This window comes from Phyllosticta capitalensis (assembly GCF_038381095.1).
Source record: "Phyllosticta capitalensis strain CBS 128856 chromosome Unknown BKA78scaffold_6, whole genome shotgun sequence".
Lineage (NCBI taxonomy): Eukaryota > Fungi > Ascomycota > Dothideomycetes > Botryosphaeriales > Phyllostictaceae > Phyllosticta > Phyllosticta capitalensis.
Window position 1 is genome coordinate 690,212 of NW_027117444.1, and position 19,042 is coordinate 709,253.

Consider the following 19,042-nt stretch of genomic DNA (forward strand, 5'->3'; position numbering starts at 1 on the left):
TCCTTGACTCGCATGGCCGCTCAACCTTAACCCTACCTACACATGCGTTCGGCACCAACTCCCTCCTCCCCAGAAAAGCAAAGAGGAAAAAAAGTACCTTATTATTGACATCATAGCTCCGTAGCTCCTAATCACGGCTCTCATCTACCGAGAATAAATAAAAATCGATAAGTAGCACTACTCGCGCCCTCCAAGAGCCATCAGGCTGCCCGCCGAGGGTGCGTCTGTTATCGCACAAGGGGAGCTCCGGGGGATGATGGATGGACATGGAGCCATGATGCACACGAGATGACGTTATGCATGGCGCCCGTCGCGCATGCCCACCTACATTACACCTCCCTCCTTCCCCTTCCTCACTCACTGGCTGTCCTCCAGGGTCAGTAGTCTGAACAAATAACTAGGCCCTGTCTCGCACTCTCTCAGCCTAAATCCCGGCCTCAAACTGCCCAAATTTCACGTCGAGGATAGCTAGAGCGCTCTTGACCCCGAAACCTACCTCCGTTTTCCTTTTCCTTGCCCTTGGCCTCCTCCTTGCCTGTCTTGCCTATGTAGGTAGGTTGTGCGATCGAGTCGAGTCGGGGGGAGCGAGCGAGCGTGCGTGGAATGCGCGCCGAACGAACAGCAGAACAGCAGGAGCACGCGCGCGCGCGCTCGTCGTCGTCGTCGTCGTGTCGGCACCCTTGGATCCGCCCGCCGCGACCACCTACTCGATCCCCCATCATCATGACCATGAATCACGCCCCCAACCTAGGGCCACTGGCGTCATGGCCCGGGCGCCCAGGGAGCTGGGTGTCACGACACGGCCAACCGTCTCACGTGCGCACTTGGTGGCCTCGTGTGTCGGCTGCGCGGGCGGGCTCTTACGTCATTCGTCGAGGCTGAGGTGAAGACTCATGGATTGAACGGCCATCATAAGGGAACTTGTCTATGTAGGTAGGTGGGTGGTCGCGGGGGTTGTTTCGCTCGCTTGTCGCGTGTGTAGGTTCCTATTTGCTTCGAGGACCATCGATGGCTTCGAGGATGATGTTTGAGGCAAGAGTGAAAGGAAACCTCGACACGCACCCACGCGAGCACAGCGACCCCCGAACCAAACCATCCAAGCGAAACATCTCGCACCCTGATTGATGGCGAGCCAGGTACGTGCAGTAGTCATCCAGTGTCACAGTGTAGTCAGGGTCTGGTCTCGGTCTCGAGACCAGGATGGACAGGGGCAGGCAGATGCGTACCTAGGTACTTTGTTCTCCACCCGTATACAGCAACTAGCTGCCTGTAGCTCGAGCTTTGGATGGCATGTCAGACGGCAAAACATGACAAGTAAATTCCACTGCCAGGAACCTGTTGCTGTCGCTACTTTTGCTGCTACCTATGTACCATGATGATGATGGAATGCTACACGTGTGGATGAAGATTTGATCAACGCCAAAGAACCAAACAAGAAAAAAAGATGATGCTGTCCTGTCCATGCACGCACAAACCACAATAAGACTCTCTCTCTCTCTGCTTCCCGCTCCTTTCCACAATCATGTCTCATAGATACCCTCCCCTCAACTCAACTTCTCAAGCACCTCCGTCCCCCTCATCGCCGCCGCCACATGCCACGGCACAGCGCCGCCCCTGGTTCCCTTCATGCCGCGCAGCTTGGCCAGCAGGCCTAGGTTGCGATACATGATGAGGAACTCGCGGAGCACCGTATCGTAGGTCGTGCGGGCCGCCTGGTTAGCGAAGGCGTTGGTACCGGGGACGCCGACGCCTTGGGCAGCCGTGGCCCCTGAGCCAGCGTTGCTGGTCGAAGAGGAGTTATTGCTGTTGTTGCCACCGTTGCTGTTTGTGCCGCTGTTGTTGCCATTCCCTCCCGGCGACGCAAGCGGGCTGTTGGGGCTCTGGCCAGCGACGCCGTCGCCAGGCGCAAGACTGGCACCCATCCCCGCCGCGTTTTGGCGCTGCTGTTGGCCATGTGCGCCCGCCGTGCTGCCAATCCAGATTAGATTGGCAGCCACGGCGATAGGACCGCGGGGCGTGTCCGACAGGTCGCTAACGCTGCCGCCGTAGCCAGAGCTGCTGCTAGCCGCGGTAGCGGTCGCCATTGCTGCTGTCTCGGCGTCGGCACCGCGCTTGACGAGATAGCCGCTGGCGAGGGCGGGTCGAAACTCGACAGTCGAGTTGGTATTGTGTAGGCGGTGCTGGAGGATGATGCCCCACGACTCGTCTGTCACATCGACGAGCCGCGCCTCAGGGTCTGCGGAGGGGTCGGCGGCGCTCGTGCTTTCCGACGGGGTTGCCGCGGGCGTGAAGCCGTGTTGATCAGGAGAGACTCCCGGCTGTGGAGTCCCAGGTGTCGAGACGCCCATGCTGCTTGACGTCGGGTTTTGGGCAGTCGTGATTCCTGGAAGAGGCGAAGTGATGGTGAAGACGGGGTTGGGGTCTATGGAGATCAACGCGGCGCCAATTACGAGTGGGCTGGGTACTGCCAGGAATGACTGCCAGGCTGCCAATTGTCAGAAATGTCCTTTCAAAGACTGCGGTGCAACTTACTCTCTACTTCCTCCTTTTCCATCACTCCAGCTCTGGCAATGCACATCCGCCAAGTGACCTTCCTGGTCTGCATGATCTCGAGTGATGTCTGGAAAATCTCCCGTGCCACTTCGACAAACGAGCGATTGACCAGACAGTACGAGACTGTGGTTTGGTGCTTTCCAGCATTGTCCGTCCAGGCAGCTGTGATCCATGTCCCGTCAAAACTAACCGAGTACCCAACATGGATGTATGAATTTTCTTGCAACAAGTTCGAAGGTGGATCCGATGTGAGGCGGAATGGAATACTCCTAGGGAGCGTCTCCTCGAGTTGTATTGAAGGGGCTGTGCGAATGCTCAAGGCCGAAGGGTCATCGCCGAGACTTTTGGGAGGGCAACGATCGTAGACCTCTCGTGCCATTTTGGTCAGAAAGGCGGGCTCAAGAATGATTGGTGCCTCGGACGAGGCGATGTACTTGATTGGGACAAGCTGGAGAACCACATCTGGCTTTGAATTGGTGATTGATGCAATAGGCATCGGTGGCCCATATGCCTGAAAAAGGGCCCAGAAAGCGGAGCAGAGTTGCCAAGTGTGTTGAGGATTCGAAAAGGGGTTGACCAAGTAAATGACAATCGCATCGGTTTGTGCGCCGTCTTCAGCCTTGATGAAATGCTTGTAGTTGATCCGTGACAAGACTCGCCCAAGAGTCATGCAAGCATCTCGCATGGCCTGAATGCAATTTGGAGTCGTAATCTTCGAGGTGTCACCATCAATATTGTTCAAAGTTGCCGGAATCAGGCCTTCGCCCTCTGAGCAGTCAAGTGCCGGACCTCGTATGTGACTCCCAAACTTGGCGCTTTCATATGCCATGCTAATGCTGTCAAGAAAGCTCGACACTGCATCGTTCAAGTCCGGATTTGCAGGAAAGACAGAGTATGCGACAATGTTTTTTGGGCCGCTGGCTGGTGCCAGACCGAGAGGTTCCCAAAAAGACAATGCCGGTGGAAGGACATCCCACAAGTCATCGCCACGATGTAGACGTACGTGAGGTGTGGAGATGTTGAAAAACAAGTTGGCTAATGGAATCAGCTTAAAAGAATGGTAAACTTGTGGGGCAGACGTACCGTGAGGATCTGACTGATTCCGTCTCTGAATATGTCTGGGTTGGGCTTTGCCGCTCGAGGCTGGATGCTCAGGCATCACATCCTGAATTGTGGCGTACTTGAGTACATCGCAATCGCTGGCCGCTTCAAACAATTCTTTCGCAATGCTCTGAAAGGTCTGCATTGGGACGAGTTCGGGTGAGCTGGGAAAAGCATGGTCAAAAACACGAGAAAGGCGACTACTGGCACTTTGAATCATGTCTGTCGTCATTAGTCCTGCAAATTTCAACGACGAATGAATTGCTTACCCAGGCCAGAGAAAACCACTTGGTCGACAAAAATCTGGGTAACGGCAATGATTTCCTTCACGCTCAGAGGTTGAGTAACAGGCATCGTATCCGAGCCAACATCAGAAGCAGGTGTGGATGCAGCCGACGTCAATGAAAATGAACCTCGACGGGATCTACTCTCCATGGGCCCTCGGCCTCTGACTTTGATACGTGGGGATGGGAGCGATGCAAGTGACCAGTCGTATGGGCCAGGTTCGAACAACGAAAGGGGAGGGATTTCATTCTAGAAGTTGGCAGGTGGTAAGCAAAAATATTCTATACCCATTCCAACAAAACCGATGGCGGATTGTTGCTGCAAGGAGCAAGACGCAAGAGGATGGTGCTGACGGGGAGTCTTCGACTTACGGGAACTCCATCCAGATCACCAAGAGCGAAATCTTGTTGGCTAGCGTCGATGGAAACCCCCCCTGGCGTGCTGGCTAGAGGAGTACCAGCAATCGAGGGCTGCCACCGTTTCTGGCCCAGGCTCATGGCTGCAGTGAGCCGTGTCGGGGCGATAGAAATTTGCTCCTCCTCGCCATACGCTGAACTGCTTGAAGTGTCGCTGCTGGCATCGCTGTCGCCCTCATAGGTGTCAATCGTGGACCCGTCATCACGGCGCTTTGGAGCCGCGATACTTTTGATGAGATCAGATACGCCTGTCTGTGCTTGTGTTCTAATCATCGTTGTTGCCGTCCGCTCGCGAGATGGAAGGCCCCTATGCTTGTTTGGTGACGCAAGACCTACCCCAACCTTGGAATCTTTGGCAGGTGGAGCAAAGTTGAATCGGCCATCCGCTGCGTATTTCGAATCCGCAGCTGCCACTTGCCGACCAAAGTCAACTGCATCGAACATGCTCTTCCGTCGAGATGCTTTGGAATCGCTCATTTCTGTAGCTTGGTGGTCCCCCCCTCCACTTTCTGAAACGAACAGTCGTTGATTGATTGTGGAAGGGCTCAGCGGAGGACTGGGTTGCCGGGGAGTTTTGACACGAGATTTCGATCCATCATCGCCTTGCAAAGCAGATACGTGTTGCGTGTGTTTGTGCTCTGCTGCATCTTGGTCTATATGCTCATACGCATGAAACTCTTTCGCAGATTCGGCCGTGCCAGCTGCTGTGACAAGCTCAAACCCCTCTGCATAATCTTCCTGGTCGGTCGTGTGGGGTCCTGAGAGCTGCAGATTGGGCGAGATGCCTAGGTTACTGTCTCCGGGAACATCCTGCTTGGGAGGATCATCGAACACGGGCGGTCCAGACATATCCATGAGGTCGTCAAAGTCGGCAGCATCCGGATCGTCGAAGAAATTGAAGTCAGCTTCCGTCACATCGTTTGCTCCAAACATTTCCTCGTCCATGTCGTCGAAAAGATCATCGCCATTGGTTGGCCTTGTCGCTTGACCCGTGGCTGGCGCCTCATTACCCTGCACCGATTCCTGATGCTCTCCAGGGGTGATTCCAGCGGAAAATGCGGCTTCGGGCAGAGCGGTCGCGTCTTGACCGTTGTTGGCTTGGCCTTGTGTTCCTTGAAAATCGCCAATGACTTGTCCAGTGATGACTCCGTCCATAGGCGTTGGTCCAGAGGTGTTGGGAGCGAGCACGCCATCTGGAGGAGTAGGATACACGCCGCTGATGGCTTGTAAATCTCCATAAGCTGAGCCGCGAGAATACAGCGGAGAAGATGGATAAGTCGACACTGGTTCAGACACTGGGTGCATACTTTCCTCCTGTGACACCCGAGCTTTCCTGCGAGAGTCGATGGCTTTTTCGCGCTCCGACTTTCCAAGGAACCAGTCGTGAGTCTGCCAGAGGGGATCTCGGAATGCATCCTTCTCGCCATTGGACCACCATCTGGTGGCATCGTCAGGAGATGACGCATCGCCCTCTGGTCCCACTGAATGAGTGTGATCAGTTTCGCAACTTGAGATGTGAGCAAAACAGAGAGAAGAAGGCCAGATGCATTCTTGGTATCCTCCGCTGGGCAAATCGCGACTGTCCCTGAGAGATGATGGATGCGGAACCTGAAACTGGACTCGGGCCCATCTGACTTCTCCCTCCATTTTGGACAGGTTGATACCTCTTCGAAGTAGCCAGCGTTCCACGTCGACTTTCCATTGCTCAATCGCTCTTCCCTTTTTGGAGTGAACCAGTGCGCCGGGCTCACCTTCCCCTCCGACAACTTCGGGACCGACGTATTTGGCAAGCAGTCCACTTGGAGCGACGCGGATAATCTCTCCTACCTGGTCATCCGCCGAGTCTCGTGACTTCAAGGTCGGCCCGAGTTGATAGAGGACCAACCGATCTGACACGGACGTAGAAATTACTAGGGTCCCGGATGTCGATAGATGGACATCCAAGGCCAAGATGAGAAGTTTGGTTCCGTTTTGTAGACCCTGACCAAAATCGTCATTATGTTCATCTTGCGTTAGTCGTGGGCTTGAAATAAAGGTGCGAAAATTCAGGGGTATCATTTTCTGAGAAATGGACAAATGGTAGGAAATGGAGGCAATGACAGCAGAGATGAGCGCCTCGTAGATCGTGAGCGGGTCATGATGCTTGCCAGACTCTGATGAGTTCGTTGACGTGTGACTCGGTTGGTTGTTTTGTTGGAAAGCTCTAGCGTTGGCGGCGCGAGCGCCTGTGGAATTGGGGCCCGATCCAGCTCCAGACTGAGCAGAAAAGCCAGGTGTTCTTCCGCCGAATTTTGCCAGCTCGGAAGCTTTCAGAGTTGCTTCAGAGACGGCTGGCAATGGTCAGAAACTAGCGGATGAAAAGGAAGCGGTTGCGACGCACTCTGTAGATGCGGCACGCGGCCCTGCTGTTCTTGTTGCAGAGAGTCATGATCGAATGCCGGGATACTTGTTCCAGGCTCGAACAGCCATAGAAGCAGCCGGTCTGCGTCTAGAAATACGAGGGCTTTGGAATCCCGTAGGATGGATTCGATAGTGCCAAGCTCCTCGAGTTGCGTACTGCGAGCACTTGATCCTTCAATGCCAGACTTTGCAGCCAAGGTCCTGTAGGAGATGGCGCTGTAACCACCCTAGAGATGACTTAGGCTTGGTAAATGGGAGAAAGAAGAGATGGTTCAGCCTTACAATCGCAGTGACACTAGTATTACTGGACTTGAGGGAATCCATTTGCCAAGAGTAGACAAGGCTAGGGGACGTTGAAATGATAGAATCTTTCCAGGTCCACGATGGGAGCAGTAGTACAGAGCCTCATCAAACACAAAGTGGGTCGATATGTTCAGATTAAGAAGAAGGGTGACCAAGATGCAGGGCTTGCCCCGTTTGAGGCGAGAGAGGTAATGTGTCGGCGCGCGCAACCAGGATTGACTTGGACACCTGCATCGTTGACCGAGGCAAAGAGGATCCGATGTCGAAGGAGCACTCGGCCCGATGATGACAGGTGGAAGTCGAAGCCAGGAGCGGAAAAGTCGAAGTAGGAAGTGCGTTGATAGAGGACATCTGATGAAGTGCGGTGGGTGCGGCGTTCAGGGCCCCGAGGGCCCTCCGTCAACCTTAGCGCGCGCACCGCACGGGCCATCTCAGCCCTAATTCCGCCCATATCCCCGACGGGATTTTCTGGCGCGGAACTTTTCCAAGTCGGTTCCACCCATCTCTCTTCCTCACCACCGCCACGCCGCGATGAAGGTCACCAACCACTCCGATGTTCCCGTCTATACGATATCCGGCTCCCAGACAGCGCGGCCGCTGCCAGACTGGCTGGCCCGCAAGAGAAAGCGCAGCTTGAAGCAGGACCCGGAATACGCCAATCGCATCGAGCTTCTTCAAGACTTTGAATTTGAGGAAGCCAGCCAGTGCGTCCGCGTCAGCGAGGATGGCGACTGGGTGATGAGTACGGGAACATACAAACCGCAAATTCACACCCACTACCTGCCGCATCTTTCCCTGTCTTGGACCCGACACACGAACACGATCAACGAAACATTTCTCCTCCTGTCCTCCGACTACTCCAAGTCTCTCCACCTCCAGACCGACCGCTCTCTCGAATTTCACACACCAGGAGGTCTCCACTACACCGCCAGGATACCCAGATATGGCAGAGATCTCAAGTACGACCGAAGATCAACAGAAGCACTCGTGCCCTCGGTCGGTGTCAATCAAGATGGCATGGGTGAAGTGTTTCGGCTCAACCTCGAACTCGGAAGGTTCATGAAAGGCTACGAAATCGACGTCGGTGGCGATGACTTTACATCAGCGGGCGGCGGTGCGCTTCAGGGTGGAATTAACACCGGCAGTGTCAATGTTGGAGCAATCGCAGAAGAGTCGCACAACCTGCTTGGGTTTGGCACATCACTGGGCACGGTAGAATTCTGGGACCCTCGGTCAAGAAGCAGAGTCGGCGTCTTGGGGCCTCCTCCGGACGCAGCGTTTTCGAGCGAAAGGGTCGGTGTCACCGCTCTCGAATTCGACCGCAGCGGCCTTACCCTCGCTTCGGGCACATCAAATGGACTTGTCTATTTGTACGACCTGCGTTCTCCCGTACCGACCCTCAAGAAGGATCAGGGCTTTGGTCTCCCGATTCAAAATATCATCTTCCTGCAGCCTACCACAGCGACGGCCCAGCAAGTTACTGAGCCCAAGATTCTGTCGGCCGACAAGCGCATCATAAAAATCTGGGACCCACAAGATGGAAAACCTTGGACACACGTGGAGCCTGCCGTCGACATGCATCACGTCGAATGGTGCAAGGACAGCGGCATGTTGTTGACCGCCAACGAAGGCAAGCAGCAACATTCGTTCTTCATCCCGCAACTGGGCCCCGCGCCAAAGTGGTGCGCCTTCTTGGACAACGTGGTCGAAGAAATGGCCGAAGATCCAGACGACCCCAACGCCTTTGGCGGCAAGTCGGCCGGTGAGGTCTACGACAACTACAAGTTCCTCACTCTCAAAGAGCTGGAGCAACTCAACATGGCACACTTGGTTGGCACCACAAGCCTGCTGCGGCCCTACATGCACGGATACTTTGTCGACCAAAAGCTGTACGAGGAGGCCCGGCTCATCAACCAGCCAGAGCTGTGGCAGGAGCAGCGCGCCAAGAGTATCCAGGAGCGCATCAACAAGGAGCGCGAGTCGCGGATCCGCGGCTCCAAGAAGGTCCAGGTCAAGGTCAACCGCAAGCTTGCGGAGAAGATGCTGGAACGGGAAGAGAAGAACGAGCGCCGCCGTGCGCGTCGCGTGCTCGAGCGCGGCGGCGACGAGGACGCTGTGCAGGCGGCATCCAAGGACGTCGATGGTGTTGAGAACGAAGAAGACGCCGCAGAAGAGGAGGAACCCAAGCCGTCAGGCAACAGATTGCTCAGCGATTCGCGTTTCGCCAAACTGTTCCAGGACGAGGACTTTGAAGTTGACGAGTTGAGTCGCGAGTTCCAGAGCATCAATCCGAGCACCAATGTCAAGAAGCCTTCAGGCCTCACGGCTGTGGAGGAAGAAGCTCTGGACGAGCGTCGGGGCTCAAGCAACGAGGACAGCGAGAGCGACAGCGAGGAAGAACAACGTCCAGCTAAGCGAACGCAGCCTTCGAAGGAGCAAGACAAGGATGCTGGTCGCATCTCGTCGTCTTCGTACAAGAAGTCCGGACACCGGCCGATGCCGCAAATGGTCGTCTCGTCATCGAACAAGAAGCAGGGCCAGGCCAAGGCCAAGTCGTTTGGATCCCTGGCGGCGAACCTGAAGGAAAAGAGGAAGGGCGAGGGTAGAGCCAGTGGCCTCGGTGTAGTGGGCGAGAGGGAGATTACTTTTGCACCCACCCAGAAGCAAAAGGGCAAGAAGTTCGAGGCAGACAGCGGCGATGCAGACAAGGACGGTCGCAACAGAAAGAGAATGGAGAGGAGGAGCGCAAGTGGCAACACATTTAGAAAGTTGTAGGGTGTGGAGATACCCAGATGGTTGTGCAGTGCTATTGGCGGCGTTCTGGAGTTGGATCTCGGAAAAGTCTGGGGTTTCTTTTCGTCTGTTCTAAAGGATTGAATGTGAAGGATGAAGATATATTTCCGGCGGCAGTCTAGCATTGCGGAGCCATGCAGGGAGCATCCTTGGGCGCATCACTTGCATCTTCCTACCTCTTCATACCCCAGCTTACTTGCAATCCGCAGCATCAAAGCTTTTAAGCAGCGCATCGTCAGAACCGAGTCTCACACATCTCGGTCCTTTGGTTATCTACTCGAGTCGTGGTGTTTCCGTGCCCGCGGACATGGGCAAACTGGCTCGTCTCGCGCAAGCCGATCCGACAATCACGACATCGCAGCTCACGACTCCGCAACTGACCCGCCGGCGCACGTCGACCACTCGCGTTGGCGGCATTGGACAGCGGCTCACTGATGTCAGGACCGCCACTTTTTTGTAACCGCATGGCTGATGGTGTGCTTTGAAGATGGAGTCGTGCGCGCGTCGTCTTGCCTTATACTGCAATAATCTTTTTTCTCTCGTCAGTTTTTTCCTGCATCTCTGGCATGCTTCTGCTTCTCTTTTGTCTTATTTAGCCTCGCACAAGTGTCGCGACTAACTTGTCCGACTCTTGTCAGCCTCTGAAACTCATCCTCTGCATACAAGCGGCGTCATTCAGAGACATCCGGTCACCTTGTCGCCCTTACCAGAGGCGTCTGTCCCGTCTGACATACCAGCAACCCTGGCAAAATGACCTCGTCAACAGAAAAGTACTCCGCCGGAGACGACACCGCGCGTCCCATAGGCGCTGAGAATGCGTCTTCGGATGCCGACTTTGACGACATCGAAACCGGCGCAGTGAATGAGAAGAAGCTCTTGGCCAAATTGGATTTGCGACTCTTGCCTGGAGTTGCTGTGCTATACCTGTTGTCGTTCCTGGATCGCAGCAATGGTAAGTGTCAACAGATGATTTTTGAAAATTGGAGATGCAACGACAAGAATACTAATGTTTGGTCCTAGTGGCAAACGCGAAGCTGGAAGGCTTGACTGAGGATGTCCACATGAGTGAGTCTACGGATTGAAGGGGCTGGGTTGATTGTGTCTGATGAAATGCAGCTGGAAACCAGTATCTTACGTCCCTGACCCTGTACTTCATCGGATACGTACTGTTCGAGGTAAGTGTTTGCACTATACCATACCACAAGCCCCGTCTAACAACAGACCTCAGATCCCTTGTAACGTCATTCTCAAACGCACGACGCCCAAACTGTGGTTGCCGACTCTGACTCTTGTCTGGGGCATTGTTGCAACGCTCATGGGCTGCACGCAGAACCTCTCCGGATTCTTTGCCGTCCGTTTCTTCCTCGGTGTTGCAGAGAGCGGGCTCTTCCCCGGCGTCGTCTACTACTTGTCCAACTGGTATAAGCGTACCGAGCGAGTCTACCGCGTGGCCCTCTTCTTCAGCGCTGCCAGTCTTGCCGGCGCATTTGGTGGAATTCTAGCTTGGGGAATCGGCCACATGGCCGGAGTTGCTGGACAGAAAGGCTGGCGCTGGATCTTCTGGCTTGAGTAAGATCCCGGCCTCTTTCTGCCGCGTGTGTGAATTCTAACAATCCACAGAGGCATCCTGACCGTCGTCGTCTCCCTCGTCGCCTACTTTTTCATCTGCAACTACCCGGACACCGCCTCCTTCCTGACACCTAAAGAGCGCAAAGTAGTCGTGTCGCGCCTCACGGCCGACTCGGACGCCACGGCGGACGAGCCCTTCAACTGGGCCGCCGTCGTTTCCGCCCTCCGTGACCCCAAATGCTGGCTCTACGGCGCCGTTTTCCACTCGCTCTCACTGCCCCTATACACGCTCTCCCTCTTCCTCCCCTCCATCATCAAGGACCTGGGCTACACGGCCGCGCGCGCCCAGCTACTCACCGTGCCGCCGTACGCGCTGGCGACGCTGCTGACGATTGCGGTGGCGGTCGTCTCGGAGCGCCTGCATCATCGCTCGTCGTTCATGATTGCGGGCGCCCTCATTGCCGTCGTCGGCTACGCCATCCTCATAGGCAATGCGCCGCACGTCTCGGACCGCCCCGGCGTCTCGTATGCCGGCACCTTCCTCGCCGCTGCTGGCATCTATCCCGCCACCGCCCTCGGTCTGGCTTGGCCGGCCATGAATGTCGCGGGGCAGACCAAGCGCGCCACGGCTTGCGCCATGCAAATCAGCATCGGCAACTTGGGTGCGGTTATCGGAACGCAGCTCTATCGACCGGCGACGGCGCCGGGCTATGTGCTGGGACACTCGTTTGCTCTGGGGTACATGGCAGCAAACGCCATCATCGTCGGGACGCTATGGCTCGTCTTGACGCGGGAGAACAAGCGAAAGGAGAGCGCGTTGGCAGCAGCAGCAGCGGGATCCGATGCCGGGTTGGATGGTGGGCAGATGAAGGGCGATGAAGATTTGCGGTGGAAGTTTAACGTTTGAGCTTGGAGTATCTGCGAAGAAGGAGGAGTTGGCCTTTTTTTTTTTTTTTTCTTTCTCATTCTCAATTTTTCTTGGATAGATACGCCAGAAGAGAAGAGCCCCTTCTCAATCGGAATTTTGCTGCATGAGGTCGATTCTGAACTCAGGACTTTTTGGACTTTGCCTAATCTTGCTATTATTTGATCAACCAGAGCCATCAACCAAAGCCATCGTCAAGCCCTTGGCCACCTGAAAACTCAAGAACAGTTGAACAAGTCGAGGAAATCTCTTTTCTTGGGTAAATGCAGGTATTGAGGAAATCGTGCAAAAGGGCCATCAAGAAATTTCACAGAGGAATTTGAAATGACAGGACTACTAGCACTAGCCTCACGATGTATTCGAACGGTCGCAGCACTGTGCAAGTGACTTTGTTTTGAGACGACTAATGGGAGAGGGTGGCAAGTTTTTCATGCCGTGATTTTTGTCAAAATTATTGATTTTCTTGTACATGACTTTACAAGTCGCTTCAAGTCACAAGTCTCTTCGTAAGGCAAAGATCAAAGAGTAAGAAACATTTCCAAGTCTAATTCATGCCATGTCCATTCATTCGCTCAATTACTCTGGACTACTACTCTCATTCGCTTGAATCCTGAAAATCCCATTCCCATTCCCATAATCTCAAATCCCGTGGTCCCAAATCAACCAACACCTTCCAGGGTGTTTGTTCAAAGAAGCAAAAACTAAGAAATGATGCCCGGTTCCGACTTTTGTCAAAACGCCTGTGCGCCAAAGAGAAAAACTCCTTGCCATCTCTTTCAATCTTCAACTACTGCTCCGAACTTTCATCACTCATCCATCATCAGTCATTCAGTCATACAACTCCATGTCTCCATCATCCTCAATCTCCGCCGCGGCATCCTCCTCGTCGTACATCTCGTCATCCTCCTCCAACTCGCTGTCGCCATGGTTGGGAAGGACCTGGACATGGCCATTCTCGAGGACGACCTTGGCGCGCTCGCCATCGCGAATGTTGCCGCGGAGGATGAGGACGGCCATGCGGTTGAGTACCTCCTTCTCGATGAGGCGGGCCAGCGGGCGGGCGCCGTAGGCGGGCGAGTAGCCGGCCGAGCCCAGGTAGTCGCGCACGTCGTCGGATATGTCGATGATGACGTTGCGACCGTTTTGCTGAAGGCGTTTCTGCACCTCGCTGACGCGCAGGTCGACAATCTTGCGAATCTCCTTCTTAGTGAGCCGGTTGAAGATGACGATGCTCGAGATGCGGTTGAGGAATTCGGGGAGGAAGTAGCTCTGCAGCGCGCCCATGACCATCTCGCGTGTGTGCGGGTCGATGCGGCCATCGGGAGCGTTGGGGCGGGCGAGGAACTCGGCACCCAAGTTGGATGTCATGACGACGATGCAGTTGCGTGCGTCGACGATACGTCCTTGGCCATCGGTGATGCGGCCGTCGTCCATGAGTTGAAGAAGCACAGTCAAGACTTCCTTGGCGGCCTTTTCAACTTCGTCAAAGAGGAGAATCGAGAAGGGACGGCGGCGGAGGTTCTCGGTAAGCTGGCCACCAGCATCGTGACCGACGTAGCCAGGCGGTGCACCAATCATGCGCGAGAGCGAATGGCGTTCTTGGTACTCGGACATGTCGAACCGGATCATGGCCTTGGAGTCGTCGAACAGGAACTCGGCCAGAGCCTTGGTAAGCAACGTCTTACCAGTTCCAGAAGGACCGCAGAAGAGGAACGAGGGCGGAGAGTTTGGATTTGCGAGGCCGGAGCGCTGCAGGCGGATAGCATTCGAAACTGACTGGACGGCTTCCTTTTGGCCAACGACAAGGTTGCCAAGGTGGCGCTCCATGTTGAGGAGCTTGTCCTTCTCGGACGTCTTGAGGCGGGTGACAGGAATGCCGGTCCAGCGTGCGACGATTTCGTTGATCTGGTCAGGTCCAACAGCATCGGTGAGGAGCGAGTGCTCGTCAGTCCTCATCTCAGCGTCGGCCTTGGCCTTGGCTTGCTCGAGTTGGGCAATGCGTTGCTCGACATCGGGAATGGCGTAGTACTGGAGGTCGGAGGCAGTGGAGAGGTCGCCGTTACGCTCGGCCTCGTCACGCTTGACCTTGAGCTGGTCGAGCTTGATCTTGGCCTCCTGGATCTCCTTGCCGCGGGCCTTTTCGCTCTCGTACTTTTCGCGGAGTGGCTTCAGCTCCTCTTCAACATTGGCAGCCTCAGCCCTGGCTTCGCGGAGACGAGTCTGAGCAGCGTCATCCTTTTCGCGTTCGAGAGCGTGAATTTCAATCTGAAGCTGGCGCAGCTTGCGCTCCATCATGTCGAGAGCTTCGGGCTGCGACTCTCGGGTAACACGGACGGCTGCGGCGGCTTCATCGATAAGGTCTACAGCAGAGTCGGGCAGGCGGCGCTGGGTCAGGTAGCGGGCGGCAAGAGTAGCAGCAGAGACGATGGCGCCATCTTGGATGGTGACACCGTGGTGAGTCTCGTACTTCTCCTTCAAGCCACGGAGGATGGAAACGGTCTCGGAGATGGACGGCTCCTTGACCAGGACTTGCTGGAAACGACGCTCGAAGGCCTGATCCTTTTCGATGTACTTCCTGTACTCGCCCAGAGTAGTAGCACCGATACAGTGGAGCTGACCACGGGCAAGCATAGGCTTGAGCAGGTTGGCAGCGTCCATGCCGCCTTCGCCACTGGATCCAGCGCCCATGAGCAGGTGGATTTCGTCGACAAAGAGGACAATCATCTCCTTGGAGTCTTCAATCTCCTTCAAGACGCCCTTCATCCGCTCCTCAAACTCTCCGCGGTATTTGCTGCCGGCAACGAGGGCGCCGACATCGAGGGAGAGCAGCTTGCACGCAGCCAGGTTGGCCGGCACATCTGCGTTGACGATACGGAGAGCAAGACCTTCGACGACGGTAGTCTTACCAACACCGGGCTCACCAATCAAGACCGGGTTGTTCTTGGTTCGTCTCGTCAGGATGCGGATGACGCGTCTGATTTCCTCCTCACGACCAATGACGGGGTCGATCTTGCCTTCCCTCGCCATGGCCGTCATGTCAATGGTGAACTTCTTGAGATTCTCATGCTCTTCCTCGGCGTCGGCCGTCTTAGAGTCCACTCTCCTCGAACCCCGGATTTGTTGGATGGCTTGGTCGATCAGCTTGGGGTTTGGAATGTTTGATTCGGCCAGGCATTTCTGGATGGTGGAGTCTTGGGCGAGCGATTGGATGAGGTGGTCGACGGCGATGTAGCTGTCCTTTTGCGTCTTTTGCAGCTCGTGAGCTGAGCGGAGGACCTTGGAGAAGGAGGGTGCGAGCGAGACGTGCTCTGGAGGGGGGTCTTGGCTCGGCAGGCGGACGAGGGCCTTCTTCAGAGCCCTGTCCAGCAGCTGGGGATCGCCGTGTGCGCGGTCGACAACCTGGCGGAAAAGTGGAGTAGAGGAAGAAGCGTGGGATTCGTGCGAGGTTGCTTGCTGATCCTTGGAGAGGTCTGGAGGTGGGTCGATGAGGGAGACGGCGACGTGAAGAGGCATGAGTTGCGAGTGCGAGTATTGTGCGGCGAGTTCTTGAGCATCTTGCAACGCCTTGGCGGCGCGCTCAGTGAACTGCATTCCGTTTTGCGCCATTGTGTGGATGAGACGCGGTGTAAAAGGGTATCAAACAAGAACAAAGGTGAGAAAGGTAGAGGGTTTAAGAGTCGTGAGCGACCCAAGAGGGTGGCGTGTTTGTGAGGTGTGTTGTCGTGGATGTGCCTGATGTTTGGTGATTGATATTGAGGAAACGTTGAAGAGTCGAAGCAATATATGGAGTGCGGGGGTGGAGTGACATGGAGATGCTAGAAGGCACGGTGGATGAGCGAGAAGGCTCGTGGGCGTGGTGGAGGCTGCTGGCAGGGTCTAGCATGATCCTGGTTCCCCGACGAAGCTTCGGGATGCTTCCAAGCCTGATCGACCAGCCGACGTCATCATCTTATCTTATCGCCGCCCCCTTGACCGGTACCAGATCTTACACCAACAAGCGCATTTCTGTCTACATCCGGATAATGTCCCTCCTCCGCCTCATCAACCTCGCCTCAAGCTGACACCCGCCAGCCATCAGCCAATCCTCCACTGACACGGGTCGACCAACAGACCAACACCATCCGCCAACGAAGAATCCGACAGCCAAGAAACAAGTCCAAGGTTCTATTGTTGGGTGCTTTCATCTATCGTCTTCCATTACTCTCTTTTTCCCTCAAATCCACAAAATAATTGCCCGTTTCAGCCGCAACATCTGATCTACGTACCCACCCGCTGCCGCCATCCCCGCTCCGCCTAGCCTACCTGCTCTCCACCGCTCCCCTCTCTTCCTGCTTACTCCTTTTGTTATTTTGACCTGCACTCGTTTGACAAACACCGTCTACGACTACATGATACTTCCTGGTGATTAGAAGAAAATATAACATCCGTGGTCTTGCCGAATTCTAACTGATAGATCGCGCCGGTTCTGCTGTGCGCTCTGGGGTATATGGTATGCTGCTCCGATTTCCTGAATACTTCACGTGAGGGGGAAACGAAAATGAAAACGCAAAACAATGGGGCTTTCTGGGAAAGCGTGCAACCAACACAACGCCGTTCCTGCGGACGAAAGGAAAAGATCGAATGCAAAATGTTGATGACACTGTTGGAGCAATAACCCAACATCAGCGTCGCAGCGTCGACTTGTGGGACAGCGGCGATAGCTGCGCCTGCGGCAAACGGAACGGATCGCGGATGCGGCCTCCACGAGCCACAGGCGTGGAGCCCGTACAAAAGACGCAGACATAGACCGAAGGGAGAGCATCGGCGTGCGGCGGCAGTCCCATGCACTGCGCGTGCTGCCACTTGTTGCACGATTCGCACTGCACCATCAGCTGGCCGTCCCACTCGGTCGAGTTGCACACGCAGCGGGTACCGCTGTCAGAGGTACCGCTGCTCACGTCCGTCGTCGGCGAGAAGAGGGTCGAGCTGCCCGAGGCCGTTGCGCTCGTCGGCGTCAGCGAAAAGTCGTCGCTGAAGGGGTCGAAGAGCGGCGCTGCTTGGTTGCAGTCTCTTCTGCACATGTCGGCAGACGCTTTCCACCGCTCATTGTGCGCTTCGAGGGTCTGCACTTTGGTGGTATTAACGCTGTCTGCATGGGGTCAGTCGGTCGATCGTCAGGGCGAGTGGTGTTAGGGGTCAGGGGTTGCCAACCTTGCCGTTTCATCTTGGTTTCTTCCAGCATTCTTTTGAGTGCGTTTTGAGCATCGTCGTCCTCCGACTTGCGCCCCTCAGCCAGAAATCTGCCATCGTTGCGCATCAACTCGCCCAACCCGTCGCCCTGCTGGCTCGAAACGCTGTCTCGCCGCGGCTCTTCAAACGCTCCCAGCTTGCTTGGCGTCGTCTCCGTTGACAGCCGTCCAAGCCTTCGGGACAGCTCACCCGTGAAGGACCCGATGGAGCTCGACCTGAGCGTCTTGGTCGTCTGGGATCTGCTCAGAAAACTGCCAACGCGGCTCTTGCCAGAGTTGCGTCGAGACATGGAAGAACCCTGCATTGACTTGTACTGGCCGGGGTTTGGGGGGTCGCTTCCTCGGTCAGAGTCGCTGTCGTCTTCCCAAAGTCCTGAATAGCGAGTACGATGATCCACGGATCTCCGCGGTGAGCCTTCTCCTCGGATCGTCTCGGTCCTGGCGTTGCCGTGCTGGTCGACGACAAGACGTGTCTTGGGGCGCGTCGCAGCGTGCTCCGATATTGCCGTCAGCGAAGTCTGGTTTCCGCGCTTCAGGGGAGAGTTCCGCCTCGGAGGCTCGTTGAGAAGAGGACGTCTCCCGTCGGCGCTGCCTGATCTCCCCACGAGTCCAGAATGCGTGTTGCTCCGTTGTAGGCCAGGTCTAGCCAGAGTTGATGCCAAAGTTGATGCTGAAGATACTTGATATTGCTGAGAATTGATGTTCTGGGCCAACGTTTTTTCTCGTCCGGCCTCTAGAAGTTTCTGCTCGTATGGCTGGCGTTGCTGAGCATTGCTGGCCGTCTGCGAAGGAAGAGGAGAGGAAAAAAGCGAGTCGCCAGCAAAGCTGAAAAGCATGTTAGGATCGACTCCTGACGTGGTTGCCACAAAAGGATCGTCCAGACACGACGTCGACGGCGCGCCACCCGTCACCTTCTGCAACTCAGCAGATGAAGTCATTGGCAAGGAGGGTGTGTTGGTCCAGGAGTCACCAGACACATCCAACGACGATGAATCTATCCTACTGGCATTGGGAGTATTCCCCATCCCCTGAAACGAGAACAAGCTCTGACCGTTGGACGGAGTAAAACCAAACGGGTCATCCGAGGCAGACGAGCCGAACGGCGCCACCTCTGCCGAAGAATTCTGCTCCCAAAGGAACCTTGGTTGTGGAGGTACCGGGGCCCTGGTCGGGACAACATTCCCATACCTGTTGGTTTCCAGGCTGAGTTGAAGATTGGGAAACAGGGGTGGGCCTAGGCGCTGGCCAAAATCAGCCGTCGACGTTGCTGGAGCAGAGTCTCGCCGCGGCAACATGGCGGAAGGTGTGTTGAAGGAGAAATTCCTGACGTCAAAGGTACGGGCTCTGGCGGAGGAGGCATCTCTTGTGGGAGGGGGCGTTTGGATTTGTGGCGTGCCCATTGTATTATTTCCTGCTACAGGGAACAGGTTGGACGCCTCGCCAGTGCTCTGAGGGTCAGTCGGGGAGAC

The 19,042-nt window shown here is 55.5% G+C and overlaps 5 protein-coding genes across 5 annotated transcripts; 2 read left to right on the forward strand and 3 right to left on the reverse strand.

Annotated features, from left to right (window-relative positions):
- Positions 1-1,348: 1,348 nt before the first annotated feature.
- BKA78DRAFT_147846 (mediator complex subunit 13 C-terminal-domain-containing protein) lies at positions 1,349-7,412 on the reverse strand. The gene is made up of 7 exons (XM_066882894.1): positions 7,038-7,412; positions 6,736-6,982; positions 4,311-6,685; positions 3,924-4,188; positions 3,637-3,876; positions 2,533-3,588; positions 1,349-2,485 (listed from the first exon to the last, which is right to left on the reverse strand). Exons 1-7 carry the CDS (start codon positions 7,077-7,079, stop codon positions 1,545-1,547), a joined length of 5,166 nt encoding a protein of 1,721 aa, XP_066743237.1. The 5' UTR covers positions 7,080-7,412; the 3' UTR covers positions 1,349-1,544.
- A 177-nt stretch (positions 7,413-7,589) lies between these two features.
- BKA78DRAFT_353489 (uncharacterized protein) lies at positions 7,590-9,833 on the forward strand (the record flags this gene model as incomplete). The annotated part of the gene is made up of 1 exon (XM_066891567.1): positions 7,590-9,833. One exon carries the CDS (start codon positions 7,590-7,592, stop codon positions 9,831-9,833), a length of 2,244 nt encoding a protein of 747 aa, XP_066743238.1.
- A 962-nt stretch (positions 9,834-10,795) lies between these two features.
- On the forward strand, positions 10,796-12,377 carry BKA78DRAFT_316256 (major facilitator superfamily domain-containing protein). The gene is made up of 4 exons (XM_066888607.1): positions 10,796-10,916; positions 10,968-11,026; positions 11,080-11,420; positions 11,472-12,377. The coding sequence occupies exons 1-4, from the start codon at positions 10,913-10,915 to the stop codon at positions 12,325-12,327; spliced, it is 1,260 nt and encodes a 419-aa protein (XP_066743239.1). The 5' UTR covers positions 10,796-10,912; the 3' UTR covers positions 12,328-12,377.
- A 430-nt stretch (positions 12,378-12,807) lies between these two features.
- On the reverse strand, positions 12,808-16,181 carry BKA78DRAFT_268206 (heat shock protein Hsp98/Hsp104/ClpA). The gene has a single exon (XM_066885491.1). The coding sequence runs from the start codon at positions 15,949-15,951 to the stop codon at positions 13,174-13,176; it is 2,778 nt and encodes a 925-aa protein (XP_066743240.1). The 5' UTR covers positions 15,952-16,181; the 3' UTR covers positions 12,808-13,173.
- Positions 16,182-17,006: 825 nt separating this feature from the next.
- On the reverse strand, positions 17,007-18,973 carry BKA78DRAFT_296282 (uncharacterized protein; the record flags this gene model as incomplete). The annotated part of the gene is made up of 2 exons (XM_066886599.1): positions 17,007-17,473; positions 17,536-18,973. 2 exons carry the CDS (start codon positions 18,971-18,973, stop codon positions 17,007-17,009), a joined length of 1,905 nt encoding a protein of 634 aa, XP_066743241.1.
- Positions 18,974-19,042: the final 69 nt, after the last annotated feature.

What these genes read in the sequence shown, in the direction of transcription:
- BKA78DRAFT_147846 (XM_066882894.1), bottom strand. Translation starts at nt 7,079, where the DNA reads ATGGATTCCCTCAAGTCCAGTAATACTAGTGTCACTGCGATT. An exon ending in CCGCGTGCCGCATCTACAGA is followed by an intron (nt 6,686 to 6,735) that starts GTGCGTCGCAAC and finishes GACCATTGCCAG; the next exon opens with CCGTCTCTGAAGCAACTCTG. An exon ending in AGTGGTTTTCTCTGGCCTGG is followed by an intron (nt 3,877 to 3,923) that starts GTAAGCAATTCA and finishes TAATGACGACAG; the next exon opens with ACATGATTCAAAGTGCCAGT.
- BKA78DRAFT_268206 (XM_066885491.1), bottom strand. Translation starts at nt 15,951, where the DNA reads ATGGCGCAAAACGGAATGCAGTTCACTGAGCGCGCCGCCAAGGCGTTG.
- BKA78DRAFT_316256 (XM_066888607.1), top strand. An exon ending in TCGGATACGTACTGTTCGAG is followed by an intron (nt 11,027 to 11,079) that starts GTAAGTGTTTGC and finishes AACAGACCTCAG; the next exon opens with ATCCCTTGTAACGTCATTCT. An exon ending in CGCTGGATCTTCTGGCTTGA is followed by an intron (nt 11,421 to 11,471) that starts GTAAGATCCCGG and finishes AACAATCCACAG; the next exon opens with AGGCATCCTGACCGTCGTCG.